This window comes from Anoplophora glabripennis, unplaced genomic scaffold, assembly GCF_000390285.2.
Source record: "Anoplophora glabripennis isolate ALB-LARVAE unplaced genomic scaffold, Agla_2.0 scaffold606, whole genome shotgun sequence".
NCBI classification, from domain to species: Eukaryota; Metazoa; Arthropoda; class Insecta; order Coleoptera; family Cerambycidae; genus Anoplophora; species Anoplophora glabripennis.
In genome coordinates, this window is record NW_019416913.1 from 280,628 (window position 1) to 304,223 (window position 23,596).

Genomic DNA, 23,596 nt, shown 5'->3' on the forward strand with positions numbered 1-23,596 from the left:
ATCACCGATTTGTTTTTAAATTTAGAAAATTTTGAAGTTCCGAAGATATTCGAAGAAAACCGATATTATGCTTTCTTTTTTTTACCCACATTTCATTCGTTTTATTTATGTGTAGTCCGATATTAAATGATGTTAGGAATCCATTTTTGCCGTCGGTAATAACGTATTAAAAATGTGCCGAGCTGTAAATATTTTTTTCTTATGGACCATACTAAAAAAAAATTGCACCATTAGACAAAAGGACGCGCGACGCGGCGTTGCTATGGACATCGGAGCTAGAAATTTCAAAGGTAACTTGAACTTAATGGACTAAAACATTTTTATATAATTTATAAAATGATTTTCAGTTCTATATCTCAAAAACGTCCAAGTGTAAATGAATTTTAAAAAAAGCAACTTTTGTTTCGACTCTTCGACCGATCCTGTATATTTAATTCTCTTCATCATAATAGATTTTAAAGAACCCTAAACGGCAGGTAATTTGTGTAATGGCATTTCAATATTTGCCCAAGCCAAAATTGAATTTGAATATAAAAGTGGCTTTAACGGAAAATTTTACTTAGCACCCTCCCATAAATGAAGATTTATCACATTAAGCATTTTTTAAACCTGTAAATTTTATTCAAATTTTTTTGTTTAGGCAACATGATAAGAATAGTAAAATAATACACATAGAGAAATCTTATTTAATCTTAACTCATTCTTACAATTTGTAGTATTTTATTTACCACATTAATATCCTCATTCTACAAAATTAAATGAAACATACAAAACATAACCTAATAGTCACTTAAATAAAAAAGTTTACATACATTAAAAATAGTTTTTTACATAATCATCAGAATGATGGAACTTCATTATTTAAAAAACATTGTTTTTTAACTTGTCCAAAGAAAAGGGATTAATACGGAGCATATCTTCTTGAAGGTGAAGGCCCCCTCAACCCAGGTCTGAAAAACATCAAATACATAAGTAAATTGTTTTTGTTATAAAAATAAAACAGGTTATATCAGCCAGTTGTCAGTAACATTCGAACGAGTGAGATGTCAACAAGTGTTTAGTCACATTCAGTACTCTAGCCAAATTATTCATCATGTTCAAAATATTCTGTTTTTTTTTTCTATTTGTTTAACGATACAAAAATTCCATCTGTAAATAAAATTGGATAATGGAAAATTATTTTTATTTACACGAGTGTAAAATAAAGGAATAAACTTTTAATTATTGAAGTATTCTAATCTCACAAATTTTTTTCTGGAGTTTTACATAACGCTGGGAACATTTGCACCGTTTGGTTATTATTTAACAACTGACTGCTTTTATGCATATTTTTTACATTTTATTTAATGCCATTTACATATGAATACTAGTAAAACAAAATTTTGCAAAAAAAAATAGATAAAAAAATCTAATCAAAACTGTGAAATAGTAATAGCCAAATACCGGAATTGGTTGATTTCGTACTTTTTACCAAACATACCATGGCAATGTAACACATTAAAAGTATAACAAATTCTGATTATATCTTAATTTCTATCAATTTGTTTATTTAATTTTTATTTTTAATTGACAGCAGAAAAAAGGACAATTTGTATTTTTCCATAAATATATTACTTTCTTGCAACAACACAGTAGGCCAAGCACCTTCAGTCTAAATAATATAGTGTCTCATTTAAAATTTTCCATTCTGGATCAACTGTTGCTACTAAGAAAAACAACCTTCAACTGACCTTGGCAATAAACTCCAGTCATATTCAGTTTTAGTTTGCAAGGGACAATAATTGTCACTATCAACCATACCTTTAGAGTAATTTGCATGTATAAATTAAAATCGCCCAACCCATTAAAAAAAAGAAACTAACTTATGGATGCACGCTTTCATACATCACACTAGTAAAATTTTATATATTGATTTACAGGTATACAGGGTTGGGCAAATGTGACGGTACACCTGTGTACAAGGTGAACCATAAGTTTGATTAAAAAATACCTACAGGTTCGGAAGTCTCCATGGTACATCGGCCGTTACGTGAGAGAGATAAAGGAAGTCATAGACAAGGATGGTTACATTGAAGACGTTTCATAATCTGAATAGTCACTCCCACTTCTAACCCGAAACGGTCGGTGACTATTCAGATCATGAAACGTCTTCACTATAGCCATCCTTGTCTATCGCACGGATTTCTTTACTTTACTTTGTCGCTCTCATGTAAAGGCAGATTTTCCAACCCTGTATATCTGACTTGTAGTTACTATTTCTATCTCTTTTGATCTTACTTGTCATATGGTAGTTTATATCATACACTTGGAGGGTCTGTGATTTATTGTTTTTTAAATGTTTAATGTTTTTTATATGTTTAATAAAACAATAAAGAGTCGACTGTTTACATTTTTTGTCACAGCTACCTGAAAAAGTAATCAAGCTTGCTATCTTTTAGCAAATTTTTTTAAAATAAATCAAATCATCTATTCCTGTCAAATGCAGTAAATAGTGACAGATAGTTATTACTTATTAAGATTGCTGTTCAAAGTTATGGCTGAACTAAGTGAACATGAAAGAATTTCATTGTTGATGATGGTTGGTTTTGGAGACAGAAAGAGATCTCTGCAAGATACATGCAATATTTTAATGCAACATTCCCTGAAAGAAATTGCCATATATCAAAATCAACAGTTTCAAAGGCTGTGAAAAAGATTCATGGGAAATGTTAAAAAAAACTTACAAAACCAGTGCACGTAAATCAGCTACAAATGAAGATAAGTCACTAGATGTTCTTCTCAATCTACAAGAAGAACCTCAAGTTCAGTGCCTCAAGTAGCCTTATATCACAATATTAGCGAGAGATCACCAAAATTAAATTTCATCCATATAAGTACATTTAGTACAAGAATTAAACAAGGATGACCCTGATAGGATGCAATTTTGTGAGGAAATGATGAACAACATTCTGTTTCAACGGTTTTGTAAATCGACATAACCGTCGTTACTGGAGTGATCAAAATCCACATTGGATAGAAAAAAATCACTCGATATCCACAGAAATTAAATGTATGAATGGGCCTAATCATATAATAATCATCTGCCCATTCTTTATTAGAGAAAATTTGAATTCTAATCATTATTTACAACTTTTGTGCGAGCAAATTGTTCCAACATTGATTCATTTATTTCCAAACCAAGCAAATTCTGAACTACTCTCAAATGACATTTGGTACCAACAAGATGGAACTCCGTCTCATTTGGACTTGACCTACGTCGGTACCTAAATAATGTATTTCCACATAGATGGATAGGGTGAAGAGGATATACTGAATGGCCACCACGATCACCAGATTTAAGTATGTTAGACTATTTTCTTTGGATCTTTTAAAATCTGTTGCCTACAAGACCTCAGTCGATAGAAGAGTTGGAAGATCTAATGATTGTATGGCCCTTCAAGAGATATCACAGCATGTCATTTAAAAATCTTTAAGGGCCTTCGTTGATCGATTATGAATGATACTGTCAGGCTGCCGAAGGTCACGAGTTTGAACATTTATTATGAATCGTTTTTTAATATTCATGTGCTCCATATTTTGCTATAATAAATTTTATTTTCATTAAATAAAATGTATACTCTATGTATTTCACTGTTTTATTCAACATTTAAAAAGCAATAAGTCGCAGACCCACCAAACCCTATATCATTGTAAGCGGTGAAAATCTGTCTTTCTAAAAATGTGAAACCTTGTTAACGGTTTATTTAAAAAAAACTGCTGACAATGCCGTATCTCAAAAATTAAAGTTCGTCATTGAAAAGAATAAAAATACTATTAAAAACTTTTGTTAAGTGTTTTTAATTAAACTTATGTATGTGTTCCGACACATTTCTCCAACCCTGTATAATGATTTATATATATTTTTACTGTACAGGTAATATCAGACAATGAATATTGAAAAATATTAACAAAATAATTTAATCTTAACCAATTCTGTACAAATTTTTAAATGCTTCGTTACTGCTAATGTAAAGGTAAACACCCACCAGCCCGATTAATATGTTATCTCTTTAAACAAAGATGGTACTTACCGCCTCTCATCGAACGAGTCTCTACTGAAGTCCTCATACATTCTACTTCTGCTCATGCTCGACATCCCCCCTGAAGCAGGTGGAGACCTTCTGCTGAACATTCCATAGTCGCTTCCACCACGGGAAAATCCTGGATCCCTTATACTGCTGCTAAGACTGCTCGAGGGTGGCCCACGTAATCCAATAGATGGCATTGGTGGCAAAGGCTCACGTCTTGGTGGCAATGGTGGTGGGAGAAAGTCCCTGCCTCCCCGCATTCCAATATCGCCCCTCGGTGGCAAACCAGAGTATCTACGTTCATATAAATCTCGGGAATCATCAAAGCGTCTATCATAATAACCATCATAACTGTCCTAAATGTTGGATAATGTAAATTAGTGTAATTATAAATAACTATAAATAAATAACATGGAAGTTTATATAATTATATTTTGACATTACTGTGGTAACAATATATTTTTTTGAAAAATAGTCTTCCATGTGTTATTTATTTTTCAAAACTTTAAAAACGTTCGTTGTTTTTTTTTTTCAAGTTTATACCAGAATATTACTGACAAAATCTTCTAAAAATAAAAATATAAAGCAGGTATAAATCCAAACGGTTGTAGTACTAAGAATACTGTTATAATGATTATAGACGTTTGAAATTTGTTTCAAACTCAAAATAAATCTTATTAAACCCAAAAACAAACCAAAAATAATACCATCTTAATATCCAAATATCACCACTAACGGCAAATGTAAGTGAGGAAAATAAAACATACGGATACGTTAAATGTTAAAGTGAAAAAATGATACGAAATGTATTTACACAATGTTCCAGAAAGATTGATACATTACTTGACTACAGATTTTTGGAATCAAAATAAGATTATTTAGACCAACTTGCTTATATACAAACGTCAACGTCTACTGAGATGGTTCCTTAAGTGGTACCACTTTTTAGTATCACTTTATAGATAAAATTTTTTATTTACTTAATCTTTGTTTACTTAAGTGTAGTATAGTTGTTGAATATGTAAGAAAATTATATACAGGATGATATATTTTTACAATTTCAGGATGATCAAATCAAATCTTGGGAAATGTGTTTTTCTTGAAAACTGAAAATAATATAATTCTGAAAAGGGACACTGTCAGAGGCTATTGCACAAATGTACAATAAAATTTTTTACTTACATACTGACGTGATACTTTGCTGTTGCTTAAAATAATTTTTATTTGTAAAACTTTCTTAGTCTTACTTTGTTGCAATTTAAAGGGGACATTACCATGTACCTATTAGGCATATTAAAATTGTTTCGTGGAGACATTTGTATATAGGTAGTGGATTTAAATTGTCTTATCTTGATCCCAACAGTTTGTGATCAAGCGGTGTCCAAACCTTTCCACGACACCCTGTATGTATGTAGATATAAAATATAAAATCGCGTACCCCAAATCGACCCATCATGCGGTCGCGCAGGAAGGGTGGAGGCGGCGGCGGTGGGTAAGGATCTCTTCCGAACATACGGTCGCGGAATCTGTCTGGTCCCATGCCCTTGGGGCATTCCTTGGACCAGTGGCCGCCGCGGCCACATCGGTAACATTGCTCCGGATCACCCATGCCAGGCCTTTGGCGAACGCGACTCGTTGATACTTGCACCTTCATGGGTTGACCGTCCACCATAGTCCCGTTTAGCTCTTTTATGGCCTCGTTAACGTCGCCCGAAGACTCGAGATGGACGAAACCGTAGTTGCGGACAATGTCGCATTCCACCACGGTGCCGTATTTTTTAAAAAGCTCGCGGATCTGCGGTGCCTTAGTATTATCCGTCAAGTTTCCAACAAAAATCTTCGTAGTTGGCGTCTGGGGCGCTTTCCGGCTCTTCGCCGCCTCGCACTTCATTGGTTGGCCATTCAACATATGCCCGTTTAGGTTTTGAATCGCCTCGCGGCCTTCCGACTCGTTCTCCATATGGACGAATCCGTAATTCTTGACCACGTCGCATTCTACGACTTTTCCGTATTTTTCAAAAAGTGGACGCAGCTCCGTCACTGCCGTTTTCTCGGCGAGGTTTCCGATAAATATTTTGAAAGTGCCCGCGCTGCTAAAACCCGGCATACTTGCGACTTGACTTCCGGATCCGGCCTGAAACTCGCTAAAATGAGAACTTGACTGTCAAGACCTCATCTCATTGCCACCAGATGCTGATATACTAAAAACGCATCATCATGACCTTTGTTATTAAGCATAATATAAAAACATAAAATTATCGCACTTCTGCAGTAACTTTGACAATTGTAAACTGCTTTATTACGCACGTACGGCTGTGGATTATTTGCTAACGGCTGTGGATTTCGTAACTGTAAGAACAGTTGATTAGTTGGAAATCTACACTGAAATGTGAAATAAGAAAAACAAACTGACAACAAACAGAAAATAGAAATCTGTTAACCTCAAACCAGTCACTGTTGGATGACTTTTTAGCTTTTGTGATTACAGATTTTGCGTCGGTGTTCTTGAATGTTGAAAATAGAGGAAAAAATGGAATATTCTAATTTACGATATTACCATCGGAGCTACAACTTTAATCCTAATCGTTTTATTTACTTAATTTTATCTATACATTACTTCCAAAGACGTGCCCGAATATATCTTATTAATATAGTCATTGTTAAAATAGTGTATTTAAATAACGGTAATTAAAAAATAACGTAACTGATGACATACAGGACTTCGACAAAAATCCTAGGGAAATAACGGATATATTCAGAATTAATTTAAAAAATAACCATATCAGGACTTCATGAGTATGTCGCAGATTAGCAGTCCACAGATAAATCTTTAATCTGCAAATAGTTTGGTTACAGGTTCAAAATTCTGCACGAATACAAAATTTCCAGAGTTGAAGATATGTTCTGTAGAAACGATAATTTCTTAATTTGCATACTCCGGAGTATTAGAAACTACGTACTAAATAATACCGATTTTAGTTTATATTTATATACAGAATGAGTCAATTTTGACAGCTTTTCAAAATTTCTAGGGAGATAAACAGTAGTTAAAATATATTATCGAAAAAAAAAAAAAAAAATGGGGCAGGACCTTTTTCATTATTGGCCGCAATTTTTGAAAATTTTTATGCTAGTTTTGTTCAAATTTTTTCGTCTAGTTGCAGACGTGATATTTTTTTATAATTTCTTGTTTTTCGATTATAACCCAAATACCTATACAGGGTGATTCACTAACAATGGGAAAATCGAAAGCTGAAGATACTACACGTAAAATGGTGACCATTGGCGTAAATATGCCTTATCCGAAAGTTGATAGTTTCGGAAATACAGGGTGTTGAAAGTTAAAGTTTTAGATCGTTTTTTGCGATTATTCTGAAACTATGTAGGTTAAGATCTTGAAAAGGACCCCGCACAAATCTTATGGAAATTGGGTCCCGGTCAAATTCTCTGAATTTTTGATATGTGATAGAGTTCATCATACTGGTCAATTGTCTCAATGGCCACAAAGCTCAAAAATGGATAGTTTGGCCGGTACAGAGCTTTAAAGCTCCGAATATCCTCCACGGATTTATGTATATGCGCAGTGTGTATAGACTTTTGAAATAGCCTATTTCATTTTTTTTATTATCTAGGTTTATATTTTTGAGGTTGCTGAATTCAGATCTGTTGTTAGATTTTCAAAATTGACAGTTGGCAGCTGTCAAATAGCTGTCAATGTGCTATAATAAAGCCAAAAACTTGTTTTTTTATGTTTTATCTTTCTTTTTTTTTAGTTCGATAAGTTCAAAGACGATATCAAATCAATAACAATGACTATCGGCAGCTGTCATTTAGCTGTCAACAATTCTTCAAAGTCCGGTAATAAAGTCAAAAAATTATTTTTTGTTTATAACTTCAAGTTTTTTAGATAAGTGAATATAAATATGATATAAAATTATGTAGTCATCAGCTTACAGCTGTCAACAAGCTGTCAACTAACTGTCAAAATGCAATAATAAAGTCAAAAAGTTACTTTTTTTAAAAAGCTTTAAGTTGCTTAGATCACTGAGTTCAAAAGTGATGTCATAAACTTATATCATGTTTGATTTCTTATCCACAAAGTTAAGCACAAAAAATAAGTTACTTGCTCTATTATTGCATTTTGACAGTTAGTTGACAGCTTGTTGACAGCTGTAAGCTGATGACTACATAATTTTATATCATATTTATATTCACTTATCTAAAAAACTTGAAGTTATAAACAAAAAATAATTTTTTGACTTTATTACCGGACTTTGAAGAATTGTTGACAGCTAAATGACAGCTGCCGATAGTCATTGTTATTGATTTGATATCGTCTTTGAACTTATCGAACTAAAAAAAAAGAAAGATAAAACATAAAAAAACAAGTTTTTGGCTTTATTATAGCACATTGACAGCTATTTGACAGCTGCCAACTGTCAATTTTGAAAATCTAACAACAGATCTGAATTCAGCAACCTCAAAAATATAAACCTAGATAATAAAAAAAATGAAATAGGCTATTTCAAAAGTCTATACACACTGCGCATATACATAAATCCGTGGAGGATATTCGGAGCTTTAAAGCTCTGTACCGGCCAAACTATCCATTTTTGAGCTTTGTGGCCATTGAGACAATTGACCAGTATGATGAACTCTATCACATATCAAAAATTCAGCGAATTTGACAAGGACCCAATTTCCATAAGATTTGTGCGGGGTCCTTTGTGAAACTATAATTTTTTAAGCGACGAATAAGATTCGTGTAGCAATTTCAGCGTTGGCCATAGAGGGCGCCACTTACGACCAATTTTACCGAAAATTTATTTAATAATTTTTTACCCTGTATGTCTAATATGAAACTTGATCCAAAACCTGAAAGAGCAATAATTTTTCCATTAATTATGTACTGTTGTTTCATTTCGGTATCTCGATCCGTTTTCGAGAAAAATCGATTTAAAGAACACTATGTTTTGATGATACGAGAAATTAAAAGCGAAACAAACTAAGTGTTTCTTCATGTTACTACAACAATTAATGATAAAACAAATGAAATACGTAATAATAATTTAAAGTAATAATTGTTCGAAGAATCCACCGTTGACACTGATTCACTTTACACGTTTTCCGAGATATCTTGAGGTTTGAAACAACATATTGGGATTGCGTCTGATTTCGCTGGCAGCGATTCGTATTCTTTGGCACAACTCTTCACACGAACCAATAGATTCTTTGTAAACTATATCTTTCATTCAAGACCAAAAAGAAAAATCAAGAGGATTGAAGTCCGGACTTCTGGGTGGACAAGCAAAAATGCTTACATGGCCAATCCAGCGATTTGGAAAAACTACATTTAAATATGCACGCACTGGCCGAGAAAAATACGGTGGAGTTCCGTCATGCATGAACCACATGTCTCTTCTTAAATAAAGTAGAACTTCTTCAAGCCGTGAAAGCATTTTTGCTTGGCCATCCAGAAGACCAGACTTCATCTTCTCGATTTTTCTATTTGGCCTCGAATGAAAGATATCGTTTACAAAGAATCTATTGGTTCGTATGAAGACTTGTGGCAAAGAATACAAATCGCTGCCAACGCAATCCAATATGTTGTTTCAAACTCGAAGATCTCTCAGAAAACGTTGTGTAAAGTGTATCAGTATCGACGGTGGATTATTCGAACAATTTCTTTAAATCATTATTACGTAGGTATTTCATTTGTTTTATTGTTAATTATTGTAATAACATGAAGAAACACTTAGTTTGTTTCGCTATTACCTTCTCGTATTATCAAAACATAGTGTTCGTTAAATCTATTTTTCCTCGAAAACGCATCGAGATACCGAAATGAAACAAGAGTACATAATGGAAAAATTATTGCTTTTTCAGGTTTTGAACCAAGTTTCATGTTAGACATACAGGATAAAAGTTATTAACTAAATTTTCGGTAAAATTGGTCGTAAGTAGCGCCCTCTATGAGCAACGCTGAATTTACAACAGGCATCTTATTCGTCGCTTAAAAAAATATAGTTTCACAAATTTTCAAGTTCCTAACTTACATATTTTCAGAATAATCTCAAAAAAAAAGATTTAAAATTTTAACTTTCAACATCCTGTATTTCCGAAACTATCAACTTTCGGATAAGGCATGTTTACGCCAATGGTCACCATTTTACGTGTAGTATCTTCAGCTTACGATTTTCCCACTGTTAATGAATCACCCTGTATATTTTTTAATGAGACATCCTGTATATTATTTGATATTTGAAATTTTCAAACAATTTAATTTCAAATGATACGTCATATGAAATACAATAGATTTTTCGTAATTCTGTTCCATGAAATAGCGAATTGCAAAAAAAATAAAACATTTCGCGTATATGCTAAATTCTACAACTTTTTAATAGAAATAAACAAACACTTAAAATACATAGTTTCTTTTAAAAGAATCAAGATGTCGAGATGCAATTTTGGCTGTTTAATTTTTTACAAAATTCGAGTCTCAATTACCTTTTCCTCAACCTCAACATACGGAAATTTTCGAAACTGAATCGCTCTCGAGTACACAATAAAAAATTAGAAAATACATATTTAATTCACCATTCTTAACCACCAAATGGATAATCAGAAAAACAACCTAATACCTACCCAACGAACGAACTATGATTAAACCATGAAGTTGGTCCTCCCGATATTCTACCCAAACCTAAATTAGATTCGCGTTTTCTTTGGAAGCAAGCCTATAGTACGATCATATTCGATGCAAAGTAATAAATCATTGCCTGTCAAGGGAACCAATGAAGTACGCCTTTAAGGGTTTTACAAATTGAGTAATTTCTTTATACATTATGAAGGGACGAGGGGATCAGTTCAGGTCTCGCACCCTTGTTGCTACAAAAATTCCTTTATTCTCATAAACTATTTATTTTAAATGTAATTTATTATAAATCCAATTTGTTTCCTAAATTCCACATATGTATTACATTTTACCTCTGTACGCGCCACTGTTGTTTACTTGTTTTTTGGAAGCGCTCTCTAATTGACGGCAAAGCTCGCCAGGTTAGTATTTGACGTATAACCGACCAGTTCGTACACTCGATGCACCTGGGCGACTACAGCTACTACCAGAACACAGTGCGTATGCAGCCGTATTTCAGATTTTACATTGAATTTCATTTTAAATTTGAAATGATTTATCTTACGCCTCCTAAAAATGATGACACGATTCTCCATGGAAAAAAGGCCGACAATTTTTTGCTCTACTTTGCATCGTATACGATCCTACTATAGTATGGATGAGCGACTCAACCACAATGGGAATCGGCACGTAAGTGTTATGTGACATGGACATTTAAGTTTATACATATTTGACGCCATCGGATGTATTTTCTTGGTTTTGGCACTCGACTAATATTTTATTCCTCAGTAAGTATAAAATAAAAGTTATTTGAAATATTCAAGGCATGAGATGTTTGTTTGATCTCAATTTTTGGAATTTAAGTATATCATTTCGGTATACATATTATAACATTAAAAAGTGAGTAGAATTTGTATTCATATTAATATTTATATTAGACAATAGTAGGTATAACAAATCTGTTTTTTATTATTTTAATTAAGCTTCTGTTTTTTTTATTATTCAATATTCAAAAAGATGTATAAAAAAGCTACATCAACCTACGGTGCCACTATAAGAACTCCAGGAATGACTGCACGTGTACATCCTTATTAATATAGTAATTGTTAAGTAACATTACTGCAAGATCCAGAATTCAGTTAAATGAAATATGATAAAACACGTTTTATCAGGTGTTCAAGAGAAGACAATACATAAGAAAACTACCTACATAAACGTATCAACAAAAAAATTAAAGATTGCAGAACAGTAAAAAATATACGAAGCTCGCATACCCATACTATGAAAAAAAAAAAACAAAACGATATACCTGGCAAAATAGGGAGATTACCTCTGAAAAGTAGAATATAGCTACTAAAAACAAAATTTATTATAAGATTTATAAGTATGTATTGAAAGGTGACTAATTCCTCGAGTCGGAGAAATGATACGCACATGCGTCATCTTCACCCTTACAGCGGTCACACGCTATGTTCTACTTCGAGTAAGATTTTGAGGAATTGATTATGAAAGTGAATAACTGTACTTAGTGTACAAATTTTAGCCAGCAATTTTCCTCTAGTCTAGAAACATCGGTTGGGCTATAGCTCTTGGGTACCTGGCATATCTCCGTCAATTTTATGTAAAATTATTGTTTTCAGAGTAGCATAACAAAACATTCTAAGGATTAAATAATTAAATATAAAAAAACTGAAACTGAACTTTACTAGTCTGACCAAATACCGACTAGACGCGCGTCCCCCACATGCCACAGTGGGTAAGTACAGTTTACGACACGAGCCAAATGGTGGAAACACCGGTTCTGACAAATAACAAAAGTACATTACTTAAGACTATTATACACAACGAACATTTTTTTATTATGTCCGAGTTAAGCATAACTGATGTTTTTTTTAATTAGTAACACAGAATCGGCGCCTGACTACACAACTCGTTCATTAATGGACAAAATGGCGGATCATGATGATGCGTCTTAATAAAATGCAATTTGGTTTTTATGTAACACAGTATAGAAAGAAACGGCAGCATAATATTCGAAAAAAGTCTGAATATTAAATATAATTGTATAAGCAAACATTAATTTTTTCAAACAGCGTCGGCGAAAACTCAAAACGGGTCGATTAAGATTTTAAATACGTTTAGTTGTACTTTATAACGAAATGTTAAATAAACCACTTACCTTTAAAAGATGAATTATCGAAACAACGGTCTAATCTTTATTCGAAGAAAACAGTACTGCTTATTCTTTATCTTAACTCTTCACACATCCAAAACCACCGGCAACCATTACACAAATGGCGGACGTGACGACGTGACGCAGAAATCTTCCGTTCTATGAAAAAGAATATGTGGTGGGGGACGCAGGGGGACAGACCAAGCTTCAACTTCGAACTAACTGCGCAAGATCAATGATAATCCTACGCGTTGAGCCCATGGAGACTATACAAGGAGCCCGAACTCCATGTAAACAAAAATCTTACAAAAATAAGAGGGCGCTAGTGTTCCATATGTCCCATATGTAGAGAGGGGAGATAAAAAGCGGCAGTTTGAATTATAAATCAATCATGTCATTTTTGTAATGTGTTAAAAATTTTAAAATAAATAATGTAAGCTACTTTGAATTATATAAATCATGAAAATATGTCATTCCGGACTGTAATTAAACTAAATAGATAATAAAAAATATTAGCTTTATGAGAAGAATTTGGTGTTCGTAGAAAGAAACTAGTTTTCAAGGAATTTATGACGTGATCTTGTTAATATTAACCTATAAGTAAGGTTTATGTTTTTGATAATTACTTTGTTAAAGATTTTAGTTTAATGTTAGTAAAAAATAGTCACATTTTATACAGGAAGTTGCCTTTAAAAAAATAGTAATTCTTGTATTAATAATATGGAATTTTTACTTGTGGTAATAAAAAATAGAATATAAAAAAACTCGGTGTTTTAAATAAACTTTTTAAAATATTACAGATGTCCGATTTTGAGTCCAGTGATTCAGATGACTTATTAGACGCATTGTCCAGCTTGAGTGATGATGAAATAGATTTACTCTAAGAAACAGAAAGAGTAAAAAATAAGAACTACTTTGAAATTACTGTACCTGAATATAGTGGCCAAGTTTTTTTAACATTTCCGTGTTAGCATATGGGAAGTAGCTAACAGAATTGAAGAAAAATTTGCCATTTCTAATTATTTCACCCATGATTCTGGTAAATTTTGCATTGCCTTAAGCTCTACAACAACCAGAAAAGTTACATACTTGCTAAGTAACTTGTCTCCACAAATTATAGAATGGCCGAGATAATGAGGCAGTTGTAATCGAACAATATTTTGCCCAATATGAATTTCCAGAGCAGGTTATAGGAATAATTGATGGGAAAGGAATTCATATAAGATAGAGTATATCACAATCCATATTTTTTTGAATAACCAATAATATACTATATTATTATAGTGTAACTGAAAACTGACTATGGAAAGTCGATAAATTATGGTTGGACAATTTCTAAGCTGATTGCCATGTTGTCGGTTTAGACTTCTCAATGCTTCGAGAGTCATATCGCTCTCTTCTCAAAATGTCAAGAAGCTTAAAACAACATGACAACCAATTGATACCAAAATTTTAACAAAATATAGGTACTCCATTATAAAGGTCACAAAAAATAGGTAATCTAAATATTTTATAACTGTTTAAAATCGATTAGTTTTCTGGGTATATATTTTAAAATTGCTGTAAAATTTAATTCTACTTTCGTAAAATTGTTGATTTAATTCGAACGTAACATGGTTCCATGACTTATTCCAAGGTAGAGTATAGACCAAAATTAATAAGGTATTATAAAGAAATATTTTAGCAATGTTCTATATTTTTGTTATATATTTTGTAAAAATAAAATGTTTATCTACCAAAGATTTCAATGTTTTATTAATTGAATAAAAAAAACGAAATTATTTGTGCCTAATTAAAATAAAATAAATATTTATTCATAACAAACAAGTAACAAAGTAAATATATATTACAAATAAAACAACTTAAAAATAAGTAATACGTGTCAGTCTATCTTCTTAAAATTTCATTTTGTTCATGAAGCAATTGATTTCCATGTTTAAATATTTAGTAAAAGTAGTCAATTACCAATACAGATCGATCAGCATCAATTACTACACGTATCCTCTCTTTAAATTTTATATGATATCTGAATTTCAATCAGTTTTTTACTAACAGGAAAGAAACAGCAACTAATTGGAAATGATTTATTCAATTCAGTAATGATAATAGCGATGTCACCAGCAAGAATTATATGAAAGATACGAATTTAATTATTTATGCACGTAATATAAATTACAAGAATATGTAGAAATAAATAAAGTATACTTTGTTGCTATTGTCAATATTATGTGAACATATTCATAGTTGCTTTGTCGAGACCTCATCACACGTCAACAGAACTTTTCTTTTATTAGATTATACAGGACAGGATGCTCACTTTCTAGTATAATCTCATCGTAACTTAATTGCTCTTGATTTACTTGCTGTTCTTGTTGTTGTTGTTGTTGTTGTTGTTGTTGTTGTTGTAACTGTTGCTCTTGTTGTAGCTGCTGCACCTGTTGTTGCTGGTGTAGCGGATGCTCTTGCTGTTGATGCTGCTGCAAAATATATAAAGAAACAATGCATCATTCAATTATACAATATTTTCACTTATGAAATCTTTCTATTTAAAAATTTCTCTACCGTATTAAGAATCAAAGAAGCTGCTTCCAACTTCCGAATTATTCGACCTTTTGCCATAATATTAACCCACTATTCGGTCAAGTTGTAATATAGAACTGCTGGACATCATTAGATTGAAAATGCAGATCACAAACGTACTGTTTTATTTTAAATCTGTTGACAGTCATTCACTTCACATACTATTACCATATTTAAATTATTTTCGAAACTTTTTATTTACCATTTATAAAAACAAATTGTAATAATTATTGACTTGACTTCTAGTTTTTAGGTTAGTATACCTCCCCGCTCCCCAATATATCTATTAAACTCAATATAAATAAAATAAAATTGGTTATTTGCTTACTTTACTCGTATTTATGAAGCTACATTCATTTGGGTCATATGGAACACTAGCGCCACCCCAACTTCTGCCATTTCTTAAACAAATTTTGTCAATTTTCCCGTATGAGTTCGGGCTCCTTATCTAGTCTCCATGGTTGAGCCGTTGAGGTGATGAGGATTGAGGACTGAAAACAAGGAATGAAGAATGATGTAAATAAATTATGACGTGATCTTAAGTGTCACCTATAAGGTCTATGGGTGAAACAGTACAGCGCTGCAAACTTATGTCGACAAAAAATACTAAAAATTCCCAAGCATACTGTAGCCTAAACACAAACCTAAAGAAATTTAGAATATTGCTAATCAGTAATCAGCCTGCGATTGTAAATTTGTGAACTATCTAGACGGTTTAAAACGTTTGCAAAGTGCTTTTTATGTCGACATGGATACCTATAATAATCATTAATTCTCAAATCTAGTTCGGGCTGTTATAAGTTAAATACAAGTACTTTAAATTTCACTGTTTTTCCAAAAAAGTCGACAAATAAATTTTTCATTTATACGACATTAATTAAATATCTATTGGACCTTAATAATAATAAATCAGCCATTTTTAAATTTGTAGGCGATAGGAAATGTATAATTGGTTGCATAATGTGCGATAATTCATTAGAACATTTTTTTTAAACGGTGCGCAATGAAAATATTTCCATTCAAATTCAAGTACAGGATGAAAATATACTCAGACTCACTACTCAGTGCGACTTGAGTATAAAAATAGTCGAAAACGCTGTTACTGGGGGAAGTCTTTTTCTGTATAATAAACTTCCCGAAAAATTAATGCTTGATACATAGACAATATAGTTTATTGCCTCAGACCGCGCTTTAAATACGGCCTTTTTACTATATGACGTCACACACCTCTAGTTTCCGAAATTTATTTTCAACATACGGACTTCAGACCTTTTGCATTCAACGCAGAAGGGACAATCAATTTCTGGGTTGTGGGGGAGGTTTTCTTAATTATTTTTTCGATTCAACGCACCGTTTCCGAGTTATACGGCCTTTTTACTATATGACGTCACACATCTCTTGTTTCCAAAATCTATTTTCAATATACAGACTTCGAACCTTTTGCATTCAACGCACAAGGGATAATCAGAACTAGGGTCGTGGAGGAGATTTTTTAAATTATTTTTTTCGATTCAAACCGTTTCCGAGTTATAAGACCTTCTTTACTGTATCATCTCACACACCTCTTGTTTCCGAAATTTATTTTCCACATACGGACTGCGGACCTTCGCATTCAGTGCAGAAGGGACAATCAGGACTCAACGTACCGTTTCCGAGTTATAATTTTTTTTTTATTTTATGTCACACCACACCGTTGGTGCCGATTTTTTTTTTCGACAAGCGGATTTCGGACGTTTTTCACTCGATCACCAATCAGAACCATGAGAGATTTTTTCATATTTTGAGTAATTTCCGGGATTCAAGCAAATACTGCTTTTTTTCTTTCATATATTGTGACACCCTGCTCTGCCTCGCCCACCGACTGCTCTACTCAGAACCAAGGGGACATTTGTTTATATTTCCAGCCTTTTCCGAATTATGAGCAAAAACCGTTTATTTATCATTATGAGAATAACCCATTTTAATTTAAAAAAATAAAAAAAATAAAATGAGTTATTCTGATGACCAAAAATAAAACATAATTAAACTGTATTATTCAAATACCAACAATGTGCAAAAGTTCTTCAGAAATATCGACAAATTTATTTTGGAGGACGAATCCCGTCAACGAACACTGTAAACAATATTATTAGAAACCTTAGGTGCCCAGAAAACAGCCCCGATCTCAGTTCTTTAGACATATTTTTGAGGGACACTTCAACAAAATTTATTACTATACTCCGCGGTCGAAATTATAGAGAGTGACTCATCGCTAGCTTTTGGACTAGTAAGGGGGATGAAGCGTGCCGGGAACGAAAATCCATTAGCGTGCCTGTGTAAAAGGCAGCAAGATATAGAAAATATTGAAAAAAGATAATAAAACATAACATCTAATATTTTTTTACGGTTTGCTATAACCGGCACTTTGTTTCATTTTAATTATTGCATTTTAAAACGTCTCAGTTGTGTTTTTTTAATTTATAAATTTATTATAGCAATGGAATTAGACCCCTCGTCTGCGCTTATGCTATGACGTTTCTCAGGACGGCTAAATCAAGTCCGTTTCCACAACAGACCACCTAGACTGGCCGTATCTAATTCCAATGCACGGGTACCAGTGAATGCAAAATCCCGGGAAGTGGAGTGTGGAAGGCAATCTGATCGCGCGCATCTTTAAGCAGATCCGGATTAAGTAATATTTTTATTACATATTAAACATTATGACAAATATTCAATTTTAAATTTGTAATTCAGAAAATAGTATATTTTAGTGTCATATTAAATAAAACGACAAAATAATTTAAATATATTTATTGTCCTCTAAATAATATTAATTTATTTAATATTTGCCTTTTCGTAGATTTACCGAATTAAATAATTTGACTTCATGATTTATTCGTACATCGATATACTTTTCACATTCAGCCCTTACAAGTTCTATTAAATGATTACAATTGTTAGGCAAATTATCAAATTGATGTTCATGCAAATTTTCAAATATGTTCACATTCAGAAAGTTTTTTAATACATGATAAACAATTTTATTTTTCTGTAGCCTAGGTGTTCTGCTTTCATCATTATTAAAAAATTTTATTAATTTTTCTGTTTCTTGACATATTACTACGACATCTCGAGATGGATACGTCAAACAACCACGATCTTTAATAAAAATTAATTGACTGTACGAATACTGTGTATTTGACATTAAACTATTTACACAGTCTTCACATTTTATTGGCTTTATTAGAGAACTTGTTATTACGAAACCGCCAATATATACTATAATGTACTTGCTAGAGTCCAGTCCTGTTTTTTAATAGCCTTCACCCATCTTCGTTTTATGTCAACATTCCTTGGAAATTTGTAAAAATTTAAATATTAGGTTTGAAAAATCGGAGCGTACTTAATTATTTTTTTTTGTAACAAAACTGATTTTTCTAATCACATTTTGCCAATTCTCCTTTTCCAGGGTGCTGAACATGAATTTGAAATTAGTTTTGTTTGCGATTTTTTCAATTGAAAAAAATATTTAATTAATTTTCAGCTATCTTGAAATGACGAGAATTGGTAAAATTTCATAAAAATTTGACTTACATAAAGCAAATAATTACTAAAAATATTTTACAGTAATTCGTTCATTATTTTATAATAACAATATCACGTTAATCACTACAGTATGTGGGCGAACAAAATTATAAAGCTAACCCTGGAAACTTGTGATGTCAACCGAAAAATGGCGTACATATTTACCTTTTATATATTCCTTTTTTTACTTACCTAAAGAAGGAACTTCACCAACTCGATCACTTCTATTTATACAATGTTTTACAATGCACTTGCCCATGATAAAACGTCTAATTATCGAAATCACAGTGATGCGTACACGTCAAGTGGTACGACACGACTGAGCGCTGGGCTCCAAATCAGGCTCTTAAGTGTTTTCACCAAAGTCGCTCTATAAGCCAGTCTAGGTTGTCTATGGTTTACACCCACTAAAAAAGCATTTCCCTATTCCCTACCAAGTGCAAAAGACAGAAATAGAAGATAGATCGACGTTCAGTGTAACTCAGTCTATAGACGATTATAGATTATATCGATGTACGTAGTGAGCGGCACAAAGATAAATAATATTATTGAACCGTTATAAAAATCATTTTATATTTTATGGTAATAGTGTGTTTATATTATGTCTGAGTCACTCTCTAGAATTTCGACAGCGGAGTATAGACCTCAAAATTTACAAGCATTGAAAGAAAAAATACAGGACGAAAATGTTTGGATAATTCTGAATTTGTTTTTAAAGCAATAAATAGTAAATTAAAGCATATTTTCAACTGTATCATTATAATTATTGCATGCTGAAAATGTTATGTATTTTAATGTTATTTCGTTTTTAGGTATTTTATTTGGATAAAGGTTAGTTATAAAAATCGTTGTTTGTTATTTCAATAAGGATCAATTATTTTTTTACTTTAAACATATATTTTATGCCAGCTGATGTCAAAAGATACAAAGGAAAAGTCGTACATTTTATTCTGTTTTGTGTCTTTGTCTATTGTTTTACTGTACCTTGAGCATCCTATGTAGCTGACTGGGTGTGGCCCGGCGCAATTTGCACACCTGGCAGGGGTGTCTTTTGACTTTTTGCACTCGTGCTGTGGCTTTCGCCGCATTTCACGCACTTTGGCACCGCCGCACAGTGTGCCCATTTGGACAAAATTCTGCCGACACACAGTGGTCGGAATTCCGAAAAAGCGGGACAAAAGTCGAAATTTCAAAGTCGTTGGTTTGCGTTAATATTTCAGAATATTCTAGAGAAGGAGTCACTGCGTAGTTCTTTAAAGTGACAGAGAGCTGGACCATGTGTATAGACCACAGCAACTATCGGAAGTATGCTGCGACACATTAGCATATTTCGCTTGCCACTGACCCCTCGAAAAGCGGTGAATTGAAAATACGTACAAATTTTTACTAGAGTACGAATCGTTGTGTGCAATAGAGAGGGTATTCCTGGAGTTAAGTAGAATACATTTGCTCATTTAGAACGTCATTTTTCGAAAGTTGCATGTTTTTATTGCTTTAACAAAAACGTCTTGCAATTTCCATCGGTTTCAAATCACATCAATCGTAAATTATCGAAATAGTTGTGATCCCAAGAGATCCTGGATCCTGCACTATTAAAAGTTGGAAAATGCGGACAGGAGTATCAATTTCATATATCAAAAGAGAAAACCACCGGATTTTTCCGGATGGGGAGTCATTTTTTGTGTCTCCGTGTACGGCCGATTTACTATTGTAAGAAGCCTTAGTTATACAATAGCTAGCGTTTTAGTGTCTCTTCGCGTTCCAAACGAGCGTTTCTAATTTAAATTGTTTTTTTTTTATGAACATGCACCTTTTTCGTGTGTCATTTATCATATTTTTACAAGCTTTTATTTAATTTGCCTTGTTTGTATGGGTCACATTTTGCAACTGAATTTTAAAACAGTTTCCCCAACAGATTAAGCTGAAATTTTGCATACACGTTTAGTTTGGATGACATTGCATGGTTAGTTAAGTGACGTCATTCTAAATCCAATATGGCGGACTCCCAAAGATGGCGGACTCCCAAAGATGGCGGACCAGTTATGCACCCCCATGATATGAGTATCAAATGAAAGGGTTTGCTGAGAAGAATACGAAAATAAAATGAAGAAAATTATAGATGAACTTATTATCTATGATCTTTCAATTCATAATTTATCATTTTCGTAAAATTACGTGAATGAAAAAATAAATTTTTCTATTTTTGAAAGGAAAATTCCAAGAGAATTTAGAAACAGTGTAACGAACCTTTCTTAATTTTATCCGTTAAATAGCCGATGAACTATTAACTTTTCATATGTTAGTAATGTAAGCGTGGAACTCTGTATTTATTGTGGGTCTGCGTACTAGCATCCGACGAACTGTTAATCTACGTCACAAACCGGCTATAAAAGGCCGACCTCCGGCAACTGAGATTCAGTAGTGTTGATCGGCAATATCCTCAACACGAAGTAAGTCCGCCTTCCCCCCTTGGTATCGGCAATATCCTACCAAGGCTCCTTTCTCCCTATCCGTCCGTCTGAGAGCAGAGCGTCGGCAATATCCCGCCTGTTCTCAGCATCCTCCCTATCCGTCCGTCTGAGGGCAGAGCGTCGGCAATATCCCGCCTGTTCGCAGTACTTCCCCTATCCCGCCGTTATCCCGTACAACCTGAGTCAAAAACAAAATAGTCTTGCCTACTCCGTCTCGCCGAATGTTAGTACCGACAGCCACCGAATTGTCAATGGGAATTTATTTATTTAATTGTTAGTTTAAAATAAACTGGAGAACATCTATTGGGAAAAGTGGTTTCTTTTCTAATCAAGACCCCTGGAGTATCTTTCTCCACTGTTGTTACCCGGACGGCGACTTTTTGTGGGACATCCGGGTCTCACACTGAAAGTTCGTCACATATTTATGGCGCCCGAGCAGGGACCGATTTGATTTGAAGAAAACTTGTTTTCCGAAGGTTTTGGGACACACCGAGCACGAAACTGCTGTCGTTTACGTATCTCCAAAACTACCGCTTATTTTGAAAATCCGAGTATTCCAGAGGACTCCTGTGAGCTCCTAAAGCCCGAATCCGCACTTTTCTGCAAAAAGCCGAACTTTGCCGAAGTTTCCCGAAGTCACCCGAAGTCGAGTGAGGTGTCTAGATCAGGGTAATTTGAGCCAAGAAAGCGTTTCCGACCACTCCCGAGAAGATCCGACCATTAACGAAGGAGATACGGTAGCCAAAATTGCCATATCGAAGAATTTTCGAATTCTGAGAATAGAGAAGTATCTATAAGAGAGAAAAAGATCCGATTAATAACAGATTTGCAACAAAATGAATACCGAAGGCGACGAAGGTGCCGTTGGCCTTGAAATAGCTGATCCAAAAATAGGTTGGATATATAAGCTGAAAAAGGAAGGTCTAGTAATGGAATTACGACGACTGAACTTACAGACCGATGGAACAGTAGACGAGCTACGACGCCGACTAGTAGCATATCTGAGAGTCGAACCACCGAAAGATCAACCTACACCCTCCGCAATACCGGGAACGATGACCAGACCGCCACAACCGCCGTTTGACTTTGATCTTCTAAATCAAATCCGAAAACTAAACGTCGTGTATGATGGAAAAGCCGATCCCGTCTCATTCCTAGAGAGACTCGAACAATTACAAGAAGAATATGGCATAACCGACCAGCAGCTGTTGAGGACGCTGCCGGGTTTACTGCAAGGCAAAGCAAATCAATGGTATATGAATTATAAGAGCCAATGGAAAAATTTCTATGATTTCCTTGAAGATTTCAAAATTTTCTTTTACCCACCGGATTACCGTGACAATATGGAAGAGGTCATTAGTAAAACCTACCAGAACCGTCAGACCACCGCCAAAGATTTCATTTTGGACATGCAGACCATGATACGACGCCATGGAGGTTTCTCTAAAGAAAGAGAACTAACATGCATTTACCGACGGCTAAGACCCGAATACCGACAGTATATCCGCATAAATGCTATTAGCAACATAACCGAGCTATTACAGCAGGCCTACGAGTTTGAACAAATCCAACGGGATATGGATAAGTCCGATAAACCGAATAAAAACATTCAGCCAATTGGGATGTCCCGAACTACCGCTCCTGCTGTATCGCGTATCATTGAAGCAACAGGACGCGATGCAAGCCACCGACCGTCGCCGACCCATGTCCGCACTCCAAGAGAAGGAGACAATCTTACATGCTGGAGATGTGGAGAACAAGGACACACAAGGTTTAATTGCCGACAACCGCCGAAACTGTTTTGTTCACGATGTAAACGACAGGGAATTCAATCGCGACATTGCCGATGTACCGCATACCAGGAAAACTCCCGAAGAACTGGGCCACGAGGAAACCAAATCAATTCTCGATTAGAGAGTTCCAACCGAAGCCACAATTCCGATTCTTACCCCATTAACGCCACCGACTCCGTCTGTGTGGATAACCGGCTACGTGAAGTAGTAACCATAGGCGACAGAAGTTACTCGGCGTTGGTTGATACAGGATCCGTCCGTTCCTATATTAGCCAGAAAGTTGCTACTTATTGCCAGCGCATGGGAATCCAGAA

The 23,596-nt window shown here is 34.0% G+C and overlaps 1 protein-coding gene across 2 annotated transcripts; it reads right to left on the reverse strand.

Annotated features, from left to right (window-relative positions):
• Positions 1 to 670: 670 nt before the first annotated feature.
• LOC108911537 (RNA-binding protein lark) lies at positions 671 to 13,033 on the reverse strand. 2 transcript variants are annotated; one of them, XM_018716508.2, is made up of 4 exons: positions 12,881 to 13,033; positions 5,506 to 6,211; positions 4,071 to 4,423; positions 671 to 950 (listed from the first exon to the last, which is right to left on the reverse strand). In XM_018716508.2, the coding sequence occupies exons 2-4, from the start codon at positions 6,172 to 6,174 to the stop codon at positions 902 to 904; spliced, it is 1,071 nt and encodes a 356-aa protein (XP_018572024.1). In that variant the 5' UTR covers positions 6,175 to 6,211; positions 12,881 to 13,033; the 3' UTR covers positions 671 to 901. The 2 variants fall into 2 exon arrangements, with proteins under 2 accessions (XP_018572024.1, XP_018572023.1); XM_018716507.2 differs by having other exon boundaries at positions 5,506 to 6,201; positions 12,881 to 13,032.
• Positions 13,034 to 23,596: the final 10,563 nt, after the last annotated feature.

What these genes read in the sequence shown, in the direction of transcription:
- LOC108911537 (XM_018716508.2), bottom strand. Translation starts at nt 6,174, where the DNA reads ATGCCGGGTTTTAGCAGCGCGGGCACTTTCAAAATATTTATCGGAAAC. An exon ending in GCATGATGGGTCGATTTGGG is followed by an intron (nt 4,424 to 5,505) that starts GTACGCGATTTT and finishes TCCAACATTTAG; the next exon opens with GACAGTTATGATGGTTATTA. An exon ending in GACTCGTTCGATGAGAGGCG is followed by an intron (nt 951 to 4,070) that starts GTAAGTACCATC and finishes GATGTTTTTCAG; the next exon opens with ACCTGGGTTGAGGGGGCCTT.